At 41.2% G+C, this 23625-nt stretch overlaps 1 protein-coding gene across 1 annotated transcript in view; it reads left to right on the top strand.

Moving 5' to 3' along the window:
• ABHD18 (abhydrolase domain containing 18) overlaps positions 1–23625 on the top strand; it is a gene marked incomplete in the record, with an annotated part of 695491 nt that overhangs the window by 514884 nt on the left and 156982 nt on the right. Inside the window, 1 exon segment of the mRNA XM_044061749.1 lies at positions 706–807. Within this exon segment, the coding sequence (XP_043917684.1) occupies positions 706–807 (102 nt within the window).

Raw genomic sequence — 23625 nt, 5'->3', positions numbered from 1 at the left:
ACTTGAGTGCAACAGTATAAGCTGGGGAATAAACAAATGATGTCCAGCAGATGTTCAGTGCATGTATATAAATCTAATAGCAGTGATCTTATTATTTACACATCTACAGTTAAGATGTGTTGTCCCCCAACTCTTCTTTCTGCTTTTGTTAGAAAAAAAAGAGATCAGATTAGTTCAATGCCTTTGTTTTGTACATTCTGCAGGTGCAAGTTTGACCTTTTCAGGTATGCACTCAGATGGTGAATTTTGCTAGAAAATTGAGCTGCTGTATTATGCAAATACATGAAGCCTTAGTGAACCAGATAAAGTAAAAATGTCATTAGTTCTCATTTTAGGCATTGCCATTTTTAAAGTTTAATACTTTACGTCTAAGTCATACACACATGCATGTCACACCCATGATGCTCTTTGACCATCTTCTCTAAAAAAAAAAAAAAAACACCTGATCTGCAGACCAAAATAGAAACAAAATTTGACCTTGGTGTATGTGTTTAATGTTCTCTGAACAGTGATGATTTTTCTCAGCCATATATTCATACTTAACAAGAACATGTGTAGTTTTTTAAAATATATATATATATATTTGTATACCTGATGTATAATTTCTACTCCAAAATAATTAAGTAATATTAGCTGTTTTTTTTTTTATTCTTTCATTAGCTTCAGATAATCCATTAGATTATTTCTTGTTTAATGTAACTGCAGGGAGTTTTAAGCAGAGCTGTTGACTGGAGAGAGCTGGAAAAACAGTATGCCACGCAAACAGTTTATGAAGAAGAAATTTCCCAGCTGCTGGAATACTGTGGAGTAAGTAACAAACAGCTGTTTGATAAACATCTTACTGCAGGCATGTAATTGGACTGCTAGAGTTAATGTTGCCAAAGAAGCTGTACAAAGCTAGACAGGGGAACAACAAAATCTGGTACCACATTTCTTCCAGTTTGTAGCCATGAAGGTGATGCAGTTTGTGGGGGAAGGGGTGATGGCTAAGCAGCCAACATCTGTAAAATGTTTAGCCTGCAAACACCTGTGTAATGCAGTTACATTCAACAGCTAGCAGCGGAGCCAAAGGATGCTCTTTTACTGGATACAATGTCCAATTTGTAATGTGAGATGAAGGTATGAGATGAGGACCAAGTAGATGCAGAACAAATATCATCCAGCAACACCCTGGACCAAAAGGCTGCTGAAGTAGCCATAGATCTGGAGGAATGCACCTGACCCGGAGGGGAAATTCCCTTGACAGAATATGCTCGAACAATGCTTTGATCCAATTGTCACCTTAGAAATTGGTTTCCGTAAGAAGGGTTTTGAGTAAGAAACAGCTGATCATATTTACGAAAAGCTTTCATCCTATGCAAGTAGAATCTCAATTGCCTGTGCTCATCCAGCAGATGTAATTTATATTCACTCCTATTCTGAAAATTAGGAAAAAAGGAAGATTAAAAGTCTGATTAATATTGGCTTCTGACGCTACTTTAGGAAGAAAGGACGGGTTATTTTGTTGAGAAACCCTGTCCTTATGAAAAATCATGTAAGGAACTTTGACGGATAGTGCTCCAGAATATCCTTCCATGAAGGGCCACCCATGTGTTAGTAGCTGGGGACTCTGTCCCACAGGTTGAAGACCAAATGAAGTCAACTACTTCAGATAAAGAAGTTATGTACTCACCATAATGTTCCATTTGAGTACTTGGACTTCATTTATCTTCAACCATCCCCCCTCCTTCCCCCAACCTTGTCACTTCAGTCCTGGCCATGCATATGGAGGGTGAACATCCTAGGAGCTGTCCATTGCTGTGCTTTGGCTCAGATTTGTTTTTTTTTTTTTTTTGTTTTTTTTTTTTGTTTTTTTTTTTGGGCTGCCAGTAGTGGTAAGGTCTTGTTGGGTCGGGTGTATGTTGTATGTTGAGCAGCAAACTCGATCTGAAGGGAGGAAAGAGACTGGGCATTATGGGTAAGAGGAGGAGCTTGGAGCTCAGATCAGATGCTGGATATGCGGTCATGTCTGATACGATACAGATCCATAACCCACAGGTTGAAGACAAATGAAGTACAACTTACTGAGATGGAACATTATGGTGAGTATATAACTTCTTTTTTCTGTATTCTGTTCCTTCCCTTCCTGTGTTGCCACAAGTTCTACACAAGATCAGGCAGGACTCTCCCAAAGTCTTTCTAGTGACTCCCTTTTGGCCCAGACAGCATTGGTTCCCAGTTTTTATTTGGCCAGGGACAGTCACCATAAGTTACCTCATCGAGTGGATCTTCTCACACAAGACAGGGGATTTCTTGGCCATTCCTACCTGTCCACTCTTCAGGTGACACTGTGGGTGACAGGATTTTGATCCTTTTAGATACCTGTTGAGGACATGCTGTGGGTTCTGCAGGAGGCCGGGAAATGACTACCAGAAAATCCTGTGTCCAAATGGAAGCCATTTTCTGTCTTGTGCCTCTGTTGCCATCATGATCCCCTATATGTGGAGGTTCCCCTGGTTCTCTCTTATTTGTGTGATCTTCTCCATGCTGGGTTGGCATATTCTTCAGTTAAAGCTCACCTGTCAACAATGTCTGCTTGTCTGCTCTTGACTCTTCCTCTGGCCTCCAGATTTGAGGTCAAGCAATTTCTCAAAGGCGTCCTTCATATCAGACCCCCACAGGAAGACCATTCTGCCTTCCTGGGACCTCAATTTTGTACTTGAAAAAATGACCCAGGCTCCTTTTGAGCATGCTTCTTCAGTTTCCTTACAACATTATACTTGGAAGACTGTTCTCCTTTTGGCTCTCACTTCAGCCAAGAGAGTTTCTGAACTTCAGACTCTCATGGCTGTTCCTCCTTAGGTTTTTCACAGAGACAGGGAGTCTCTTCATACTAATCCTTCTTTTATACCCAAGGTGGTCAATGAGTTGTCCCATAGTCAGTCTGTTCATCTTACTTCCTTTTTACCTTCTCTGCAGTCTGCCAGTGAGAAGGTTCTTCACACTTTGGATTTGCATAGACAGCTCAGATATTATATGGCTAAAACTAAAATTATTCACAAATCTGAGTAGCTTTTTGTTTCCTTTCATTCCAAGACTTTGGGCTTTCCTGTTTCTAAGCAAACCATTTCCTCCTGGATTTCTAAGGTAATTTCCTTTTGTAATGCTTTTCATGCGAAATGTCTTTCATCTGTAGAGGTGCATTCTACTAGGACAATTGCCTCCTCTGGTGCCAGGGTCTGGATACCAGTTACATCCTTGAGGGTACTACTTGGTCTTTTGTTCATACTTTCACTAAGCATTACAAGTTGGACATTATTTCCAGAGCCAGGTCAGGCTTTGCCAGGGCTGTCCTGCATGGGTTTGTAGAGGGATCCTCTGTGGCTTCCTCCTAAGCTCTTGTATTCTCCGTTAGGTAAAGAATACTGCAACAGTGATATGGATGGACATATTACAGTTGTATAAAATCTTACCATAGCAGTAGATGTCCTTCCCTTCACTGTATTAGTATGCGGTCCCTTCCTCCTATCCTTTATCCTAGTTCTTGCCCTGTATTTTTGTTGCCCTCCTGACTGAGGGGTTCCTCTTCCCTTTATCCTTTTGCATGCACATGTTCTCCTTGTCCTTCAGGGTATTTTGTTCCTCTTGGGGCTTTTTCAGTTCTGAACATGTGCATCCATATTTCACCTTTATGCCCTACACTTTGTGTAGGCAGTGTACATGTGACGTAAAACCCCTATAAGAACTAAAGGCTTTGGTATACTGGCTGAACATTGGGCTGTCCTTGGCAGGATATCCCATGGGTAAAGAATACTGCAGCAGTGAAGAAAAGGACATCTATTGTTATGGTAAGATTTTACACAACTGTACTTTCTTTTGTGAACAGATTCATAAATAGCACTAACAACGACAAACAAAGTGTTCACTTCCCAAAAATAAAATAAGAAAGCTAGAAAATGTACTACTGGCAACAAAACAAGTATCCATTCAAGATGGACCACTTCCATTACCTTGACGTATTCCAGATCTTTTCTGCTTACCAGCCAAAATAGACTTTATGCCTTCACGTTTAAGGGTTGGTAATGTATTCCCCATAATATTCTCACTATCAGAAAGTGCACACGTAATCTTAAACCATCCTTTCCATCTTTACTGCTTTTTTTCTGTCTATATACTTTAACACCATAAAAAGCAATGGTTTTAAAAAAGATTGTATTTGGACTTTACACTGTTTTACCAATAGGTGTAAGGGAGGTCCGAGTATTCTAACTTGTAACTAGACTCTGGGGGAAATGCATATGAAAAGTGAACTTTTAAACTGTACATGAAACCATACCTCTCAACTGTACAGATTTTTGTAAAGTACCCAGATTTTTCCCTCTTATTTTTAGTCTGTCCCAGATAAAATTTGTGGTTTCCAGGCAAATCATTGAGGATTGAAGTCAACAAATAATGAGAGAATTTTGTGTTTCAGAATTCATATACTTCAGAAAATCCATGCTAATGAAAAACCTAATTTTCTAGCAACTTTCTAAGTTAGAGCAATGTTTAAAATCTCTCCCTCTTTTTGGGCCTTTATCCCCTCATTATGTTTGGCTTTGTTTAGATTTCTCACTGTAAGAGGTATGTATGAAACAATTGAAAGCACCCATCAAGTCAAGTGCTCGTCATCCTTCTCTGTGGGCAGAAGAATTTTTTTAACCGTTCTTGTACAGGAGCACTCCTTCACTTTAGGAAAATCTGAGTTTGCACTTTGTCCATTTATTTCAACTCTTGCTAGCTCACTTCTGGACTTCTTGCCCTGGTGCTTCCCCTCTCCGTTCATTATTCTCTTCCTTTTTCTTCATCTCTACCATTTTTCTTCTTGCAGTTTCCAAGTTGATATGACAGACTGTTTTCATGCATCCTGTCACAATAGTCAGTTCTTAAACTTGACCACTGTGGTGGTAAAATATCCAAGTAAAATAGTAGAATTAAAAATGCTTAGTAAATATTCAGAAAATATGAAATCACCTACTATATTAAGTTTTTTGAAATGAAAAGGTCGTAAGGGCTTTGTAAAAAAATAAATAAATAAAATACTGTCACACGTGATCCCAGAGAATAGTCAATTGTAAAATAACCTAATTTTGAATATTTAATACTTAAAGTATGTTCTGCTAACTTACTTTTTGGATTATTGAATATTTTCTTTATTTTTATGTTTCTGTAAACTTTGGGGAAGGTCCGTATTTTATTTATGTTTTATTACATTATTAAGGACTGTAAAATATATCCCATAGTATAATTGAGGTGTGCCATGCACAAGGACTGCATAGTTTGCAACATGTTTGATAGTTGAAAAGAAAAAAAAAAGTCACAGGCAGGCTGCTGAAGCTGCCAGGACAGTGGTATCCACAAAGCAAAGCCTGATAGGAAGAAAAAAGCGTGACCGGAAGTTGTCTAAGTACATCTTGGGAACAAGCAGTATCTTTCGGCAGGCTGAGCGAAGAAGGTGAGCTGACTGATAAAGTATCAGCAGCTTCTTTAAGAGTGAGAGAGGACCCAGATCATGCAGAAACAACACACAAAAATAATACCTTGTACATAGACTTTGATGCAATAGGAGCCAGAGTAGACTGCATCCCAGTGTGTGGTGTTCTTTGTTGGGTAGAACCAATCAGGAATCTGGCGTTAGACATCTGCACACAGTGGGTAGTGTGATGAAGACCAGGATATAGAATGTTGCAGTAATTTAGGAATTCGAAAACCGGGGTGCACAAGTGACATTTGACAGGATTATCAGACAGAATGAGGTGATTACTTTGTACAGTATTCATGTGATGAAAATAGGATTTCATAATTCTCCAGCCTTGTCCTCTGTGACTGCAGGTTATCTTTCCAAAAAATGTGCACACTGCAGTCCATTCTGTTTCACCATAAAACATTTATGCAGCAGGAATGAGGAACTGTGACAGACATGACAGTCACATGTATAGTTAATGCCTCTACCTTAAGTTGATAGAGCATTATTCTGCTGGCTATCCACTTAAGGACTTCAGGCGTGTGGTCTTCCAGGTTATCAAGAGCAACTCATACTGAAAAGAAGAGAGGTATATTTGGATAAAATCCACATAAGAATGATCACCCAAAATCCCACTCATAGTAGTGCACTTTAATAGCAGAATGCAAACAGTAAAATCAGTGGAGCCAGTGTAGATTCTTGTGGCATCTCCCATCATATAGTGTGCTTGAAGATGTGGTCATTTTGAAGTTGACTGCCTGCAAGCAATCAGATTGACAAGATATAAACTAGTTGCAGACTGTGTCAGGGAAGCTACAATACATCCGCTAGGATTCAGCTAGTATTCTACATTCTGTCTTTGTATGGCTACACTGATTCATTTCCAACAGGAGGTGATTATTACCCTGCTGAAGGTCATCGCATTACTGTAAGATGGATCAGAAAGGTTATGAACAGGTAAAGATATCGCAAATATACCACCCATGTTTTCTTTAGCCTCTCAATAAAGGGAACATTGGAGATGTACAGAATTTTTTAAAATCATGTAGGTTCAGGGTTGATTTCTTCCCTCCCACCTTGGGTGATTGCTTCCCTTTACCTGCTGACCATCTATCATCCCCGTACTGAATTTGAGTTTATTTCATAGTGGTGGGAAATCCCCAAAATCCCTAAGCCAAGTGCTGTCTAGAGGGACATTTGTGCAAGCAGACTCAGAAGGGTTTTTACCCTCACTGGCATCCTGGCTGTGAGGGTGTTTCTATCGGATGGCTCGACTCCTCCACTGGTGGTTATTTCTGTTAAGGCAAAGGTTGCCTGTGCTCCTACATGTGCCAAGTCCTTAACAAAGGTATCCAACCCTTGTCACATATAGGATTTCACTTGAACCTACAAAAGTCTTGTCTCACACCCTTACATGAAATTGTCTTTTTGAAAGTCTAGGCCTGCCTTCCAAAAGAAAAAGTAATAACTTACTAGGCTCCTGCAAAAGAAGTTCTCAGGATTATATGCCTTATGTCGTCCATGATCCTCATGATACCACTTACCAGATTGCACATGAGAAAAATCCAGGAGTACCTAAAAAAAAAATCTTGGACCCAGCATCTACACCCCTTTGGATCTCAGATTCCTGTTCTAGTGATTGTAAGGTGAGAACTGCCATTGTGGAGGGATCAAATGGCTCTCAATCCAGGACTCCTTTTTCTCTCTTCCACACCTGGTTCAATCTGTCTAGACAGACTCTTCAGTTAATGCTTGTGGTGCAGTTTACATGGGAGTAAAAGAGCAAGATCTGTGGGACTCTTCAGCATGTCAAAACACATAAACATCAAGGAAATGCTAGCAGTGATTCATGCTTTGAAACCTCTACACCATCTATGGGTTTTGGGCCTTTTCACAGGTTGTTAGACAACACCACAGTGATGTGGTATCTCAGCAAGTGGGTACAAGGTCATACCCTCTTTTCTGGTTGGCAGTGATTGCTTGGGAGTTGGCTTTTCAGCATTCTCATACTTTTCAGGCCTTCTACATTCTGTCAGAATAAAACATTGCGGCATACAGACTCACCAAATGCTGGACAGACCTTCATGTGTGGAAACCCAATACAGTCATGTTCCAGGATTTAATCCAAATGTAGGGTAACACCTCAGGTTGATCTGTTCAACTCCTTACAAATTAGACAAGTAGAAAAATTATTTTCAAGACACTTTTGCCTGGAGAACAGATGCTGTCACTCCCTTAGATGGAAATGTTCCTGCATGCTTTTCCATCTTTTCCAATGATTTCCAAGATTTTTCTAAAGATTTTAGAAATAATTACCAAAAATTATTGTGGTGAGTCCCTTGTGGCCCAGTCAGAATTTATTCTCCCTTGTTATGGAATTGGCCAAGGGCAATTACCACGTTTCCTCAGACTGGATCTGCTCACTCAGCAAAAGGGAGTTTGATTTACCCCAACATCAATCAGCTACAACTGACTGCCTGGATAATTCAGTTTTAATACTTTTTAGGCACATTTTTCATGAGGACATGCAGCAGGTACCAAAGAAGGCAAGAAAATCAGATACTAGAAAGTCTTGTGTTGGCAAATGGAGGAGATTTTCTTTTTGGTGCCGTGCCAATCACAGGGGTCTAGAAAGGGAAGTTGCACCTTTGGTTCTCAGATGCTTATGTGAGCTGCTTAAAATGACTTGTATACATCTGACTTCCTCTGCCCAGCAGAGACATGGGTGCCACCCCTTGAATGAATGTGCATTCACCAATCCATTGATCTAGGTTGTGTTTTAAGAGGGTCAGGGAGAGGCTCAGTTTCACATGAATTGAAAGCTTATTCCAGAGAAGTGGCAGTCTCCAGCATGACCTGTTCATGTCATAGGCTAGGTTAAGATCCCTGGAGTGAGTGATCCTCATATAGTTCGATTTATGAATGTGTAGCATTACCATGAGGGCCTGGCTTAACAGGGCAGTCTCTGACCCGGCCCTGATGGAAATGCTACACATTCGTAAATCAAACTGCATGAAGGTCACTTGCTCCAGGGATCTTAACCTTGCCTTTGAAGGAAAGGACTTTAGAATTTGAGTTGTGGGGACTGCCTAAAGAATAAAAGATGATTTGAAAGATTCTGACTTTAGGTCTAAATAGTAATAAGAGAGTATATGTTATGGCAGCTGACCTGGACTTAATGGAGTTTGAATCCCAGCACTGACAACTGAAGTTCAAGCTACATATATGAAGGAGAGAAGCTACCAGACAGATGGTCTCTCAAGTCAGGTTAAAGTAAAGAAAAAAAAAAAATAGTAGTACACCCACGTCTGATTGCATTTGGTGAATTCAGTTAATCTGGCCTCAACAGCATACAGGGAAAGTGCACTGCTGCCGTGGACATGGGTTTCTAATATCCACATCCAGGTTACTACTAAACGTTTTCCACTTAACTATCATGTGCAAACTGACAAAATCAGAGTATTCTATCTGTTTCCAAAATGTATTTCCTCAGTAGATGCTTACCTTGACTGTCTTTCTGTCATTTAAATTTGCATACTCACTTTTCCTTTTAAGGAAGATCTCTTTCAAAAAATGCTGTCCATAGTCATAACATGCTCCACCTTCATTGATTACTCTAAAGGAAGTTCTGCTTCCTTGCTGAGGTGCTAACATCATGTTCATAGGTTGGTACTAGGCTATTGGCCCTAGGGCCTCTGCAAGCCTAGCCATAACAATCCCCAGTTCCCTGGATATTTCTTCCCACAATATTTACTTATAGGTTCATAGGTTGGTACTAGGCTATCGGCCCTAGGGCCTCTGCAAGCCTAGCCATAAGGAGTCAGCAGCGTCCATTACCTTGTCAGCAAGATTGAGAAAACTGTACAGAGAGGATTTTCAGAGTGGGGGCAGTTTTATTTGTATTTGTGTCTAATTTTCAATTTTAAGGTTAGTTAAATGTTGGTTAATCTGGTCTTCAGACCGCATAGTATTTTGTGCTCCTGTTACGTGTAAACAATGTGAAAGGCCATTTCTGTTTCACTGTCACATAAGCACATCATGTACAGCTCATTGATGAGTAAGTGTAGAGTGTAAGGGGTTTGTGGTTTGACTGTGTAGATGGGAAGCCGAGGCATAACTGGCTCACCCAGCCCCCTGAGCAAGTCCCTGAACTACCCCCTGTGAGTGCTGTGAAGTACAAAAAAAAAGAAACACTCCAGTAGACTTGTTTGTGGCCGTCTGAAACACATACACCCTCCCTACCAGCAACAGCCTAAAAAAGTTGCTTTCTGTACTGGCATTCTGAAATGCCAGTACAGAAAAATTGTGCCTCTAACTGTGGTTGTGCCTCCTTCACCTTACCCTTGCTATGTCACTGATGGGAAGGATAGAATAGCGTAAGTAGCATTAGGAGGAGAGGAAGAAAAGCAGGATTAATAGACAACAGGAAAATGAGGTTTATAGAAGGCTAGGAATAGTGGAGCCTATTGTAAGACATTCTAGTACAAGAGAGATGATAGTCTTATTCAGGTTAGTTTTCTTGCAGAATTAAAGATAGATGATCAAGGAACATAAAACAGCTGCACAAACAGAATGTTTAGAAGAAAATGTTACTAGTCTAGATTTACCCTTTGTTGATGAGGCTATTCCCACTAGGCCAGGAGAATGTGTTTTAGGGAAAACACAAGGTGGTATTCATTTTGACTAGGGGAAGTTTAGGACACTGTTTTGGAGTGGGGGATGACATGGAGTGGGGGATATCCCTGAGCACATTACTTCCATTTCTAGCAAGAAGGCGGCTGGGAGGAGAGGTCAAAAGAGAAAAGTAGTGGAGTTATGGATGGCTGTTCACCAGGAAAAAAAAAGAAAGTGATGACATCCTTGAAAGCAGTGAAATCGTACCTGATATTGTTGCCTGATCATGTAGAGGAAAAAGGAGTCCAGAAGAGTTAATTACTGAGATCCAGCTGGCAGACTGGATGACGAAAAATTGTCTTGCTTGTTATAACAAAAAGATCCTGGAGAGCAGACCACATTGTCTTTGAGTGGAGTAACTGAGAAAGTGTATGAAGAGCAGTATGGTGGGCATTATTTGTGGAACCAGAGGATTAGCAAAGAAAACAACCAAAGCATTCATATGCAGCGATAGTTTAGGAGAGTTTGACAGGAAGAAAAGTAAAGAAGAAAAAGCAGCCAATGCATAATTGTGTTAGAGTATTAATGAATAGATGGCCTAGCAGAAAAATTGTTGGTAGAAGGGTCAGATAAGGATGTGCAGTGAGTAGTGATGTTCATCGTTCACACTGCTTCGGTAGCAAATGGGTTCTCTGCCTGCACAAACTCACTGTCAGCTTTCCAGAGCTCAGAATTCCCACTATGACAGGGGATTGGCTAAGCCTCTCCCAACAAGGGAAGCCTAACCCCTGTCACAGGAAGTCAATTTGGTCTTCTAGTGCCAGTTGTGGGAATCGCACTGAATATTTCAGCAGCCTGCATTGGTGGAATACAGTTTCCAGACTCGGATAAGATCCCTTTAGCAACTTCCCTTCCTCTTTATATACTTTTGATTTCTTTCTGTGTAATTATAAAATTATGTACACGTGTTCACTTTTTATTTTACTTTACTTGCTATTTTCTGCTCCTAATAACTCCTCTAGAATTCTGACTTACTGATGTGTTTATATGCGTACTGCTGCTTTTTAAACAGTTACAGGGCTTTTCTAAAGTGTTTTATGGGGAAACTGAAGTTCTGTGCTATCAGCTGAACACTAAGGACTGTTTAGTGCATGTAGAGTAACAATTTAATTGTGCCTGATTTTCTCTGTTGTTTATCTGCTTTATTTTGAAGTTCTGGCAAAAATATTGCACGTTTTCACGTTTTTCTTCATTTATATTTGCTACTGATTTAACATTGTTGTGGTCATTTTTTCATTAGATTGTGATCTTACCTCAGATTACTTTATTTGCATTTTCTGTGAATTTATTTCATTTTTGACATGTAATCTTTATGTGAATGCTTATTTATGCTGTTTTAAAGAGTTTCTGTTTGATTTAAGGGCATATATTTGATTTGTTGGGACTATTTGGACAAGTGAAATTGTCTTGGTACTGTGACAGTGCCTGCTGATTACTACACTATGAAGCTTGTAGAAAAAGGCTTAGCACTTTTTAAACTGTTTTTGCTATATTTGTATACAGTTTGGCCCCATTTGCTGTGTGGGAACATAATTCATCTTTTCTATTATTGCTGTCCCTAGTCGGCCCTTAATAATGTTAGTGTATTATTCTGGCAGGTGATTTTCCCCTGACTTGATGGAATCCCTCTCCCCCACCAAATCCAGTTGCATCTAAAAAGAAAAAAATCAACAAAAACATGCTTCAGCCTACCGTTTGTGAATCTGTTGTTGCCTTAAACCAGCCCACAGACCACTTACTGTTTTCCCTGTCACCCTCTTGTGTGAGCCCACAGCTCTCTATTATACAGGGTGGTCAGGCACATCCTCCAGGATTGTTCCAGTGCCTGGTTCAGTTATGGGAGAACCAAACTCTCTAAGTGCAGAAGTGTTTTTGGTAAGGGATTCCTTGTCAGACATAATACACTCTCTCCAGATATTTTGTCCGTTAGTGTTGATCACAGTAAAAAGTAAACATCACCACACTGCAGACAGTCAAGTTATTACCTTTGATAGAGTTGATGTGGTTTCCTTAGCTAAAAGTGTATTACAGTCAGCTAATCTCAGAGATTATGGTCCTGTTCAGAATGACTATGGGGCTCCTTTCTGTAGAGATCAGTTTATGGAGACAGATTTTGGTGGGGACTGTGGTGCGGACAGTAGAGAACACGGAGTCCATCTAGTCCAAACTGATGTTCACTTTTCCACAGATGCTAGTGAGGTTTAGAGATGTATTTGACTGGAAGCAATTTGGAGTTATGCAAGAGACTGGCAGAGTTTATATTGTAGAGGATAAGAGTCCAAATGTTTTGGCCGTGCCTCCTCTGTTGACAGTCTTAGAAGATGTCTATAAAACTGTATGCAAAACCCCTTTGGCTAGTGAACCAGTTCCTCAAAAGGCTATGAGGATATGCAAGGTGTACTGTAATCCTTCAGTTGTCTTCGCTGTAGTTTCTGCAGCTGCTAGCTGCCAGCTGTAAAAAGAGGGCATTGGATTCTTTTAAGCCTCTATCCACTGAAATATTTGGCAAGTGGTTACAATTTCAGGGAAACAGGTGGCTCGTTCTACTAATTTAGTCTTTAGAATTTTAAATTATCAGGGCTTTATGTTGAAGTTTATTTTGCAATGTGCTTACAGTTTAGATGACTTTGTTGCGTTACCTGTTGAACAGAAGTGTTCATGAATGAGATTTTTCTGATGCGAGTCTTGTTTCGAAAAATTTTGTAAGGACAGTATTTGATTGTGTAAACACAGTTTCTAGAAATGCAGCTGCTTCTGTTGTATTGAGAAGGTATGCTTGTTTACGTAACCAGAATTTTTTGCATATTTAAAAAATGAGGTTTTGAATGCTCCTTTAAGTTCCAAATTTGTGTTTGGTCCTGCTGCGACCCATATTCTCAAACATTGGGATGATAGAGGTAGATTGATTTATGAGGTATCAAGAATGTTTCATATTCTCAAGTTCTCACCTAACAAGGCATCCAACAAATATCCCAGCCTAACATGAGTCAGGGTGCCAAGAGGAAATGTCAGGATGATAATGCTTCTAAATTAAAGTGTTTGGGGTCCCCCCCCCAAAAAAAACATAATTTCCCTGCTGAAGAATAACTGTGTGTTCTGTCCCTCCACCCTCCTCCCTTTTCCCCTTTCCCCAAGTTTTGCTCAACCTAGCAGCCTGACCGCAAATAGTCTGAGACAAATGGGTGATGAGAATAATTTGGAGAGAAAACTCTTAGCAGTGGACAGAAAATCCTCCTCCCTTCAGGGGTATCCACCCCCGTTCCCACCCTGCACACCAAACATCTGCTCTCTTTGGTACTCCTTCACAAGGTGCAAGCAAGGGTTATAGAACCAGTTCCTGCACTACAAAAAAGATCAGGATTTTACTCTGGAATTATTTCGGTACTCAGAATGAAGCTATCATGGAGACCAACTAGTGTTAGATCTGTCTTGGCTAAATACCTTAATGAAAAGTACCCAAATTCAAAATCCTCACCCTGCAGACAGTGCTACCCCTTCTTCCAGACCACTTTTTCATGATGTCTTTGGATCTGAAACGCATTCCACTTGTTTCCAACTTCTAGTTGAACCCACAAAAATCCCTTGTCACACCCTCACAAAGAATTGTCTTCTTGGGCTGCATGATAGACACAGAAAAAAGAATGGCCTTTCTCCCAGAAGACAAACTCATGACTTTTCAAAACATTTTAGGGATTTCTCTCTTCAAGAAGCTGCTTCAAAATTCTAGGCCTCATGGCATCAGTGATCCTCATGATACCACTGGCCAGACTCTACATGAGAAACATTCAATGGTACTTGGCGATTGGGTGGGAGAAAGGAAAATTCACCCCAGGGATGATGTCAGTTGCCCTGCTAGACAGGGGTCCAGGGAAGTAAATAGTGTGGGAAGAAATAGCCAGGGAATTGTTATGGCTAGGCTTGTATAGGCCCTAGGGCCAATAGCTTAGTACCAACATATGTTGTAGCCAGCACCGGCATTCCTTATAGTTTCAAATAGTAGTGTGCAAATTTGTGAAATGAGACTTATAATGGTGGAGGAATGAGATGTCTCTCGATCCAGGCCTACCCTTCTCCTCCAGACCCCAACTCAGTTAGTCCAGACAGACTCATCAGATTTTGCATGGGGAACAGTGTACAGGGGGAGTTCAAGTGCAAGGCGAATGGTTCCTTCGGATGCTACAAATCAAATTAAAATCAAGAAAATGTTACCAGTGATTCAAGCTATAAATGTTCTTCACCACTTATGGTCTCCAGATTCCATTTTACTTGTTCATAGGTAGGTACTAGGCTATTGGCCCTAGGGCCTATATAAGCCTAGCCAAAGGTACCCTGGCTTTTGCCACCCAAGAAAATTATCTTCCTGTGCCACTGTCGAGCAGAGCCATAGAAGTGATCCCCGGGGTGAATTTCCTATCTCCCATCCAATCATCAAGATTTTTCTTGAACAGTGCTAATGAGGAGCTTTGTTTGATATAGATAGGTAGTTTGTTCCAGAGTATGGAAAGTCTCTGGGGCAGGAATCTATCCCGCCAGCATGTTCTGTTTATTGTGGTGACTAGGTTTAGGTCCCTAGAGCGTGTAGCTCATAGGGATTGGGATTTCTTTAAGTGGAGCATGTCTAAAACCTCTGGGTTTGACATAGCTTTGTGTGTTAGGCAGAGATCGCCTCTGAGTAGGCGATATGCAATGGAGTAAAGCTGCAGTTTTTTTGAGACTGTCTGCATAGGGCATCTCTTTGAGGCCGGTAATCCTCTTTGTGAGGTATTTCTGTGGCCTTTCCAGTTGTTGTAGATGTCTTGTGAGATACATACCAAAAGGGCATTGTACTCTATAATGGGTCTAATGAGTGACGAGTAGAGGGGAACAATGACCTCTTTTTTCCTGGATGAGAAACCTTTTGTGATGAGGTGTGCCACATAGAAGGATTTCCTGACTACTGTGGCGATGTGATTATCAAAGGAGAGACTACTGTCCACCTGTGTCCCAAGGTCTATTATCACACTTTCGGTGTTAAGTAGAATACCACCTATGTGGTAGTTCATGGGTACTGAGTTTTTACCGAAAGGAATGACCATGCACTTTTTGGCATTGAGCTTGAGGCCATGGCTTTGACACCAGGCATCTGTCTCAGCAAGGCCCTTTTGTAGGATGTCCACATCTTTTGGAGTTTTGATTATGGCTCCTAGTTTGCAGTCATCTGCGAACTTCGTTAGCCAAAGACCTTCTGTGTTGGCCTGTACTTCAGAGAAGTAGATACCAAACAGGAGAGGACCCAGGACTGAACCCTGTGGTACTCCACTTGTCACTGGTCTGAAGCTGGATTTGGAGTCTGCTACTTTCACAGTGTGGGTTCTGTCAGTGAGCCAGTTGGCAACCCATCTTGTGACATAGGGATTTATACCTAGTTTAGTGAGTTTATCTATAATTCCAGAGTGGGGGATGGTGTCAAAAGCCTTGGCGAGATCTAGATAGGCTGTGTGAACCACCTTACCCTCATCTACTGCTTTGGTGACTGCTTCAAAGATGTCTATCAGGTTTAGGAGACATGATCTGCCTTTTACAAACCCGAACTGGGTGGGGTCCTGAGTTTGGAGATTACCAGTGTCATTGTTTATAAGTTCCATGATGATACACTCCATAGCCTTGCAGACCAGGCTCGTTAGGCTAATTGGGCGGCAGTTTCTGGGGTCTGTGGTGGCTCCCCCTTTGTGGAGTGGGATAACTATCGCTGTGCGCCATTCAGTGGGCACATAGCCTGAGGTGAGGCTATGATTGAACATGGTACTTAGGTGGGGTGCCAGTTCGTTCTGTAGTTCATGTAGAACACAGCCTGGGATGTCGTCGGGTCCCATGGATGCTGTGTTCTTGGCTTTGGATAGTGTGTTTTTTTTACCTGTGCAGCCGTTATTACAGGAACTTTGCATTCTTCTGGTATAGAGATGGGCCCTTTAGGGGATGACAGAGGAGTAAAGTTAGCACTGAACCTATCTGCCAGGATGTTAGCAATATCCGTTGGTTCTGTATATTTAGTGCCATTGTGCTGTAACTCAGAGCAGATCTGAGTGTTGCCATTGAGATTCTTGACATAGCTATAGAATGCTTTGTGGCTGTCTTTAGAGTCAGTGGCGATTTTGTTTTCATAACTAGCTTTGGAGGATTTTATGAGTCATCTCAGCTTCTTACTGAAGCTGACCAGGGAGTTTCTCCAATCATAGGATTTTACTCTTTTTTTGCAACAGTTTCTTTCTTCTGTTGTAGAGTTTGTTTATGGCAGGGGACCACCAGATTGGCTTCCTTTTTTTGGAGGATAGCATCTTGGTTCTGTTAGGGATTGCACGATCCATGCACTCATGTAAGTGCTTATAAAGTGCATTTGTGTAGGATTCAGCAGTCATACCTCTATTGTCCGTCAGCATGGGTGTCGTGAAGTTTGCCACTTCTGTCTTAAGAAGCGTGAAGTTGGCTTTGGAGAAATTTTTACTGTGGTTTCCCTAATGGGGATGTGGATGTCTAGGGTGATTAGCTTATGGTCGGATCTGACCAACGAGGAACTGACCTCTGGTGTGGAGCACCGGTTGCCCATGTTGGTAACCAGGTCTAGGATATTGCTGCCCCTGGTGGGGGTGTGGATAAGTTGATCCATGGCATTGGAATTTATGAATTCCAGAAAATTGTTGAGCACAAGAGTTGGTACACGAGTAATTTTCCCAGTTAATGGTAGGGTAGTTGAAATCGCCCATTATTAGGGTGTTAGGTTGTACCCTAATATTTTCCTGTGTATTAAGAAATGAGGAGTGGGAATCCTGGGGCATGGTGGGGGATCTGTAGCAAGCTACAATTTGGATTGCGGCCTTGCCCAGAGTTAGTTGCACTTGGATAATCTCTGATGCATTATGCTGAGCAGCTAGCCTGGAGGTGTGGATATCCTTAATGAATATGGACACGCCTCCACCTTTAGTGTTTCGGTCCAGGTTAGATGGCCGAAAGGTGTGGTATGAATTATAGCATGTTAATGCAGGGGTACTCTCTGGAGCCTTGAACCAGGTCTCTGTCACTGCACAGATGTCGATGTTCTCCATTTTAAGGAGTGCCTCGAGAGAGTGCATTTTGAGGTTTAGACTTCTAGCATTGAGTAGCAATACCCTCAGATTCTTCTTGCCTGTACCTGTTTGGGTGGTGAATTTGTCATTTGAACCTTGCCTAAAAAAGGCACTATAGGGGTGGCTAGAGCCTTAGCCAGTATCCGGAATACACCATAGTCATGTGATACCTGAACAAACAAGGGGGTCCAAGGACATTCCGTCTTTGTCAGTTGGCAGTGATGGTCTGGAAGCTCGCCTTACAGTATTCTTTGATATTTCAGGCCTCATAGATCCCATCAGTGCAAAACATAGTGGCAGACAGAGTAAGCAGATCCTGGATGGACACTCACAAGTGGGACCCAGGACATGGGTCTTCCAGGATTTGTCTAGATGTCAGGAACTCCTTAAATTCATCTGTTCACCTCCTTTTAGAACAGACCATTCAAAAAATTATGTTCAAGACACCCTTAACAATCATGCTTGAATGACAGATGTACTCTCATTTCCTTGGTCCGGAATGTTGTTATGCATTTCCACCCTTTACACTGGTACCCAAGGTACTCCTGAAGATTTTGAAAGAATTATCAAAGACCATTGTGGTGACCCTCTTTTGGCCCAGGCAAAGTGGTTCTCCCTTTTAATGGAATTGGGCAAGGGCAATTACCACAAGCTTCCTCACACTGTGGATCTGCTCACACAGTGTTAGGGATGAGTGGTGCACCCCAACTTAGAGGAATTGCAACTGACAGCCTGGATGATTTTGTCTTGATACCTTTTATAGCCATGTGTTCCATGAGAACATACAGCAGGTATTGAAAAAAGCAAAGAAAACCTGCGACTAGAAAATCTTATGATCTGATGTGGTCAGTTATTCATTCTGTCCTCAACCTGCGAGTTTGGTTCCAATCCTTGGAACCAGCTCAGCTGCTACAATACCTTGCGGTAACCAAAAAACTCTTGAGCTTGTCCCTTACCCACAATGCACCTATCCCAGTTACCTCAGATCTCGTTTGCCACTTTTCATGTCAGACGTGGTGCCAATTGCTCTTGAGCAGATAAGTGACTCTAACCTTCTACATTTTCTACTTTTCTTTATAATTCATAAAATCCCTTACCCTTTTTGCCTTTCTTGTATGTCAGTATTCTAAATAGGGTTTACTATCAAAATGTGGAATGGCACTTAAAGCAAAACTGGGGTGGCCAAATGCATGCTTTCCAGTTTCTGTAATGCCAATCCAGAAATGTTCAAATCCCCATTGACGAATGGTTGTGTGCATTCGCTAATATGGGATCAATGTTCTGATAACAGAGCACACTACAGTGGGGATTGGGAAATTTACCCTTTCCTCACTGTAGTGTGATCTCGGAGTTGGACTATATAATATGCAGGGGGGTGTGAGGGGTGCAGGGAGGCTTGCCCTCTTGCAAAAACGTTACCAGTCACACGGAATTTCAACTTTGTAACATCAATGTTCAAATGTCGATTCTTTGTTTACCATTTCCAACATTTTGGTAATTCTGTTTTACCAAATTCGGATAACAAATTTGATCTCAAAGTGGAAAATTGTTTTGATTTTCCACATTTTGATAATAAGCCCTAAATAGATTTGTCTTTATTTCCCTTTCTCTACACTTCAATGTATTCTTAATTTCTTTGCTGATGTTTTCCTTCTGCAGTTTGTGTAGTTTCTTCATTATCATTGATATATTTCTATCCTCTCTTTATATAAAAAAAAAAAAAGCTTTACTGTATTTTCCTCAGTTTGTGTGTGTGGGTGTGGAGAAATAGATATGGCAGAAAAAGGTAAAGGCTCTTGCTGGATTTAAACATTGTCAGAACTATGGCCGTAAGATACCCTTTTCTGACACACATTCTTTATGTGTTTACTGTTTGGGCCCTTCCATCTTCAGGAGGATTGCTCTACTTGTTGCTCCTTTAGCCGCAGAGCTCTTGTGGAGCGGAAAAGTAAATGAATCTTAAAAGGCCTGCTTCCATCTTTTTTAGCAAGGCATTATCTGGAGCTACTTCTAAACAAAAAATCAAGAAGCAAATTTGATTATTTTAGTCCATCTTTTCTTCATCTTCCAAATTATCTGAGAAGATTAAGAAAAGAGGTTTGTTGACAGGAAAAAAGACACTAACATCGGCTCCAACTGTTTCATCTGAACCGAGAAGTAACATAAGTCAACTGTTGGAACTGACTAGGTCTTCTTTTCCAAATATTCCAGATCAAGGACAAGCTTTGGTGCTGAGATCTTCGGATTTGACACTACAGTTACCGGATTTAATAAAAATCTTTCAAGAACAAGTTATTCACCCTTCATTGATCCTTTAACAGAGAGACTTTCGCCACCATTCTTGGGGAGACATAAATCACCTTCTGTGATGTCAGCCTGTTCCTCTAAAAGTCTAACCGAAGACGGTGTGAGGAATTTCACTTGAAGGCTTAAGAGACTACAGTTCCAAGCTGCCCGATGCCTTCTGCGTCAGAACCGAAGATGTCTTTATCTTTGGAACTGATTGTTCTGAACTCTTAGATTCAGTCAGAACTGGAGACTTGTTGGTGCCGTATCTGTCCTGTCCATTCAGAGTGACTAGAGTTGACTCCTGTATTTTTGGAGCCTTCTCTGCACCTTGGCGCTTCTGCATGGATGAGCTCGGCTATGGCTTCTGCTTCGAGGGGGATCTCTTTAGAGCAGGATGTGACATCGGTTCCCAGAACTACCCTTTCAGATCTGGAGTCCTTTGCTTCTCTGGGTGGATCAGCTTTCCAGGCTATGGAGAGAGCTATGATTGTAGCAGTCAGTCATTTGGCACCTTCCTACTCAGAACACACATCCTGTCACACCTACGTTCATAATGTCAACCCTTACATCCAGAAGGACAGTGAGTAGCAAAACCTCAGGAATCTCACAAGGGAATACCCTCTTCTTCTGATACTACCCCAGATCATCCCACTGAGGGGGTCCCTAAGAAGTGCAAGAGGAAGCACTTGGATTTCCTGGAGGAGTCTGTCACAGAAGACATGGATTTCAGTGAGGGTGAAGGATCCCCAAGATCACCTCCTGGTGATGTCGCCTTTGGAGACATCCTAGAACTCTTACAACAGAGAGGTGACTGGAAGTCCAATAATCCATCTTTGGAGTCAGTGTACCTGCAGGCTTTTGGTACCTGCTCATCTATGTCCTGGGTAACTCCACCCGCCAATGAGCTCATTAAGTTGATCTATCAGCAGACATAGAAGGCCCCTGAAACCATTGAACCCATTCCCTAGACACTTGACAAAATTATCACTGCTCCGGAGAATAAAATTCTGGTCAAAAGGTTTGCCTGTTGATGCCATGGCTGTAGCAGCAACAACAAAAAAAACTAGCTGTAGCAGCAACAAAAAAAAAAAAAACTAGCTGAGGGAAAGTTCTTTTATCCATCCACCCAACAAGGAGTCTTGGGCGATGGTTAGAGTTTATGCTTCAATGATCTTTGCGTTACTGTCCTTGAATTTCTTGGCACATTTCACCAGGCTGCAGGGGGATCTGATTAAGTAACTTTCAGATACCCTTTCAGGATCCATCTCTGAAGAGGTTCGGGAGTCTGTTGCCTCTCAGTTGGTTACCCTACAGTCCATATCCAACTCATCCATGAGGCTCATTTCTCTTGCAGCCGAAGGGAAGACGAGCAGCGTGTTCAGGGATTGCCATCAGGAGACACACCTGGGTGCGCTTATGTGATTTTGTGGAGCCCATCAAGTCTTCGTTCATCAATGCTGCCTTTGGCACATCCTTGTTTGGCCCTAAAGTTAGAGACTTTGTCCAGGTGTGAGAAAGATGGAAGGACCCTGTCTGCCATGGGTGTACATTTTTCCACTCCTCAACAATACTTTTCAAGGAATCAGTGGAAAGATGTGGTTCAAAAAGTCCCAAGGGTCTTTTCAAGACAGACGTGGAGGTGGTTCCCACAGGGACAGGGGGGGGGGGACTTCAATGGAAGATGCCACTCTCACGGTAGAGGAGGCCCAAAAAAACAAGAGTATAAAGATTCTTTCTTTGGTAAACCTTTTCAGCGCTCCTGAAAGGAGTCCCAGTTGTCTTCCTGTGAAGGCAGTTGAGGGTCAATTATCCCTGCACAAGAGAGCCTGGCTAGAAATAATATCAGATCTAATGTTGTTGCCTTTATTTGCTCTTCAACTTATGGGCTTCAGATCCAAGCATTGGATTCAACTCGGCCATATACTAAAGCTGTAGGCACCAACATCTGAGCTTCTCCCCAACCCATGATGCCTCCCTTCTGTAAATGTATTTATTTATGTATTTGCTTTTGTTGACTGGGAAAGTCCACTGGGCTGAAGAGAGCCCATTTTCAGTGGAGGCCCGGGAACAAAAGCTCCACAAACACAATGCAGATAAGAGAAATAACGTAAACAAGAGTTTCAAAAATATAACTGAGTTACAGAAAGTGTATCACACAGGAGAATAACTAGGAAAATTGTACAATTAAATGGCTAGTAGTTAGTAAGCCAACTATGGTTAATAGCTGGGTATAATGTGTGTAGTTTAACAGAGAATACAGATAAATAAAAACCAAAGTGTGCTGCCACAGGATAAAGAAACCAAAACTGCAACAACAAACCCACGGGTGGTGTGACCAATAAGACTCAGAGTCCCAATATAAAATACATTTATTCAGCGAATATAAAAAGATGTTTAAGAGCTTTCGTCAAAACTGACATCATCAGAACCATGAATTAAATAGACCAAACACTTAAATATTTAAAAGGCAATGTCACATGATAACATAAAAAGTAATTTTTAAAGGGGTATTAACCCATTTTATACATAGGCATAATAGAGGTACTGTCATTTATGCCTGGCTCAGATGTTGCATTTAGTCTCAATTACCATTTGAGCTCACTCTCCTCAACTTTATTTTCCCAGTAACCTCCCTTCACATCCTTCATTATTCTATCTAAAATACCAAATTTAAAATGAAAATGTTTTCCTTGACAAGGTCCATTACTATGTCTAAATAGTGCATTATTATTATTATCACAATTCGTAACTGCATATACAGTGGATATAAAAAGTGTACACACCTGTGATGCCCATGCCCTGGCCTAGCAATTAAGGAGCCTCAGTCCTTACCACTAACACCAGAGAAGGCCTCTCATATATGAGGAAAGGATAACAAATACAGTAAAGCGCAGTTTCCCTTAAGAGCACACAGAGATCAGTCTGTCTGGGGCTGGTCACTCCCTTGCTCTCCAGGTCCCCCAAATAGACTCCCCAGTGGCACAGCTATATGGTCCAGATCTCAGCCTAGTGGGAAAGCTAAAACCTCTAACACCTTCTCTGTCCAACCAGTGCTTTGTGTCCCTGCCCAAGTAGCTGACACACACGCACACACATGCACTTTCAGATAAGAGTTTATACAACCACACAGACACTCCTGGGGAAGGCTGGCACAGTTTCTCCAGCTGTGCCCAGACTACGGTAGTTCCACTTGCCACCACCCACTAATACTTAGCTACTCAAAGACCCTTAAAAGGGTGTCCAATTATTACTGTGCAATATTATTATCCAATTGGTAGTATAGCCCAAGGCTAAAGCTATTAGAATGGCTTTGTGCAGTTTTACCAAAGGCATGCAAGTACTCTTAAGAGCTGAACTTATCTCTACACAAAACAGCCACAGTCAAAAGGTTTTAAAGTATTTAATAGTAAATAATTAAAACCACAAGACAATACTTTCTACTACACAGTGCTAGTCAAGAGTTCAGAGATCACAGAGAAATACTTAAAATAACACAGTATTAAAGTTCTGACATCACAGAAAAACACTTAGTCTAATCTTTCTAATTCATAGCTATTTCTAAAAGAAAACACAAGTCTAAGCTAACTTACATGTGAACAAGACAGTACTGTGAGTTGGATGATCAAGACAAAATGCTTAATGCATTCTGATTCTCTGTTTAAATTGCTATTGCAGTCTTGATTCCCATTACATCATTTTTTTACACTTTTCTGGTGTTCCCAGGCTGACAGAAACTGCATTTACAGTATTTTACACCTAGGCAGAAACCAGAGCAATAAAGGACATTCCATATGTAAATTCTGGTTATTAACTTTAGCCTTAAAACAATAGGCAGGAAGCCTTCATCTAGCCCGGCCGCAGCCGAATTGTAAACATCAAAGACATTCATGAAATAATTTCAATTTCAAAGGACATACAAGAAATGTTTGACTTAGCTTTCTTTACAGCAGAGGGCAATGTTGCTACATTGTTTTGAGTTCAACATTTCACAGCATATTCTTTAATTTAAGAAAACAAGGTTGTAATTCAACATTCATATTAACAAGTGACAGAATTATGTATAAAATCCTATCTGGCTAG

The sequence above is a fragment of the Protopterus annectens genome, chromosome 2.part0, assembly GCF_019279795.1.
Source record: "Protopterus annectens isolate FY-2018-M chromosome 2.part0, PAN1.0, whole genome shotgun sequence".
NCBI lineage: Eukaryota > Metazoa > Chordata > Ceratodontiformes > Protopteridae > Protopterus > Protopterus annectens.
The sequence above is the reverse complement of the archived record's forward strand: the minus strand, read 5'-3'. Positions and strand labels throughout refer to the sequence as shown.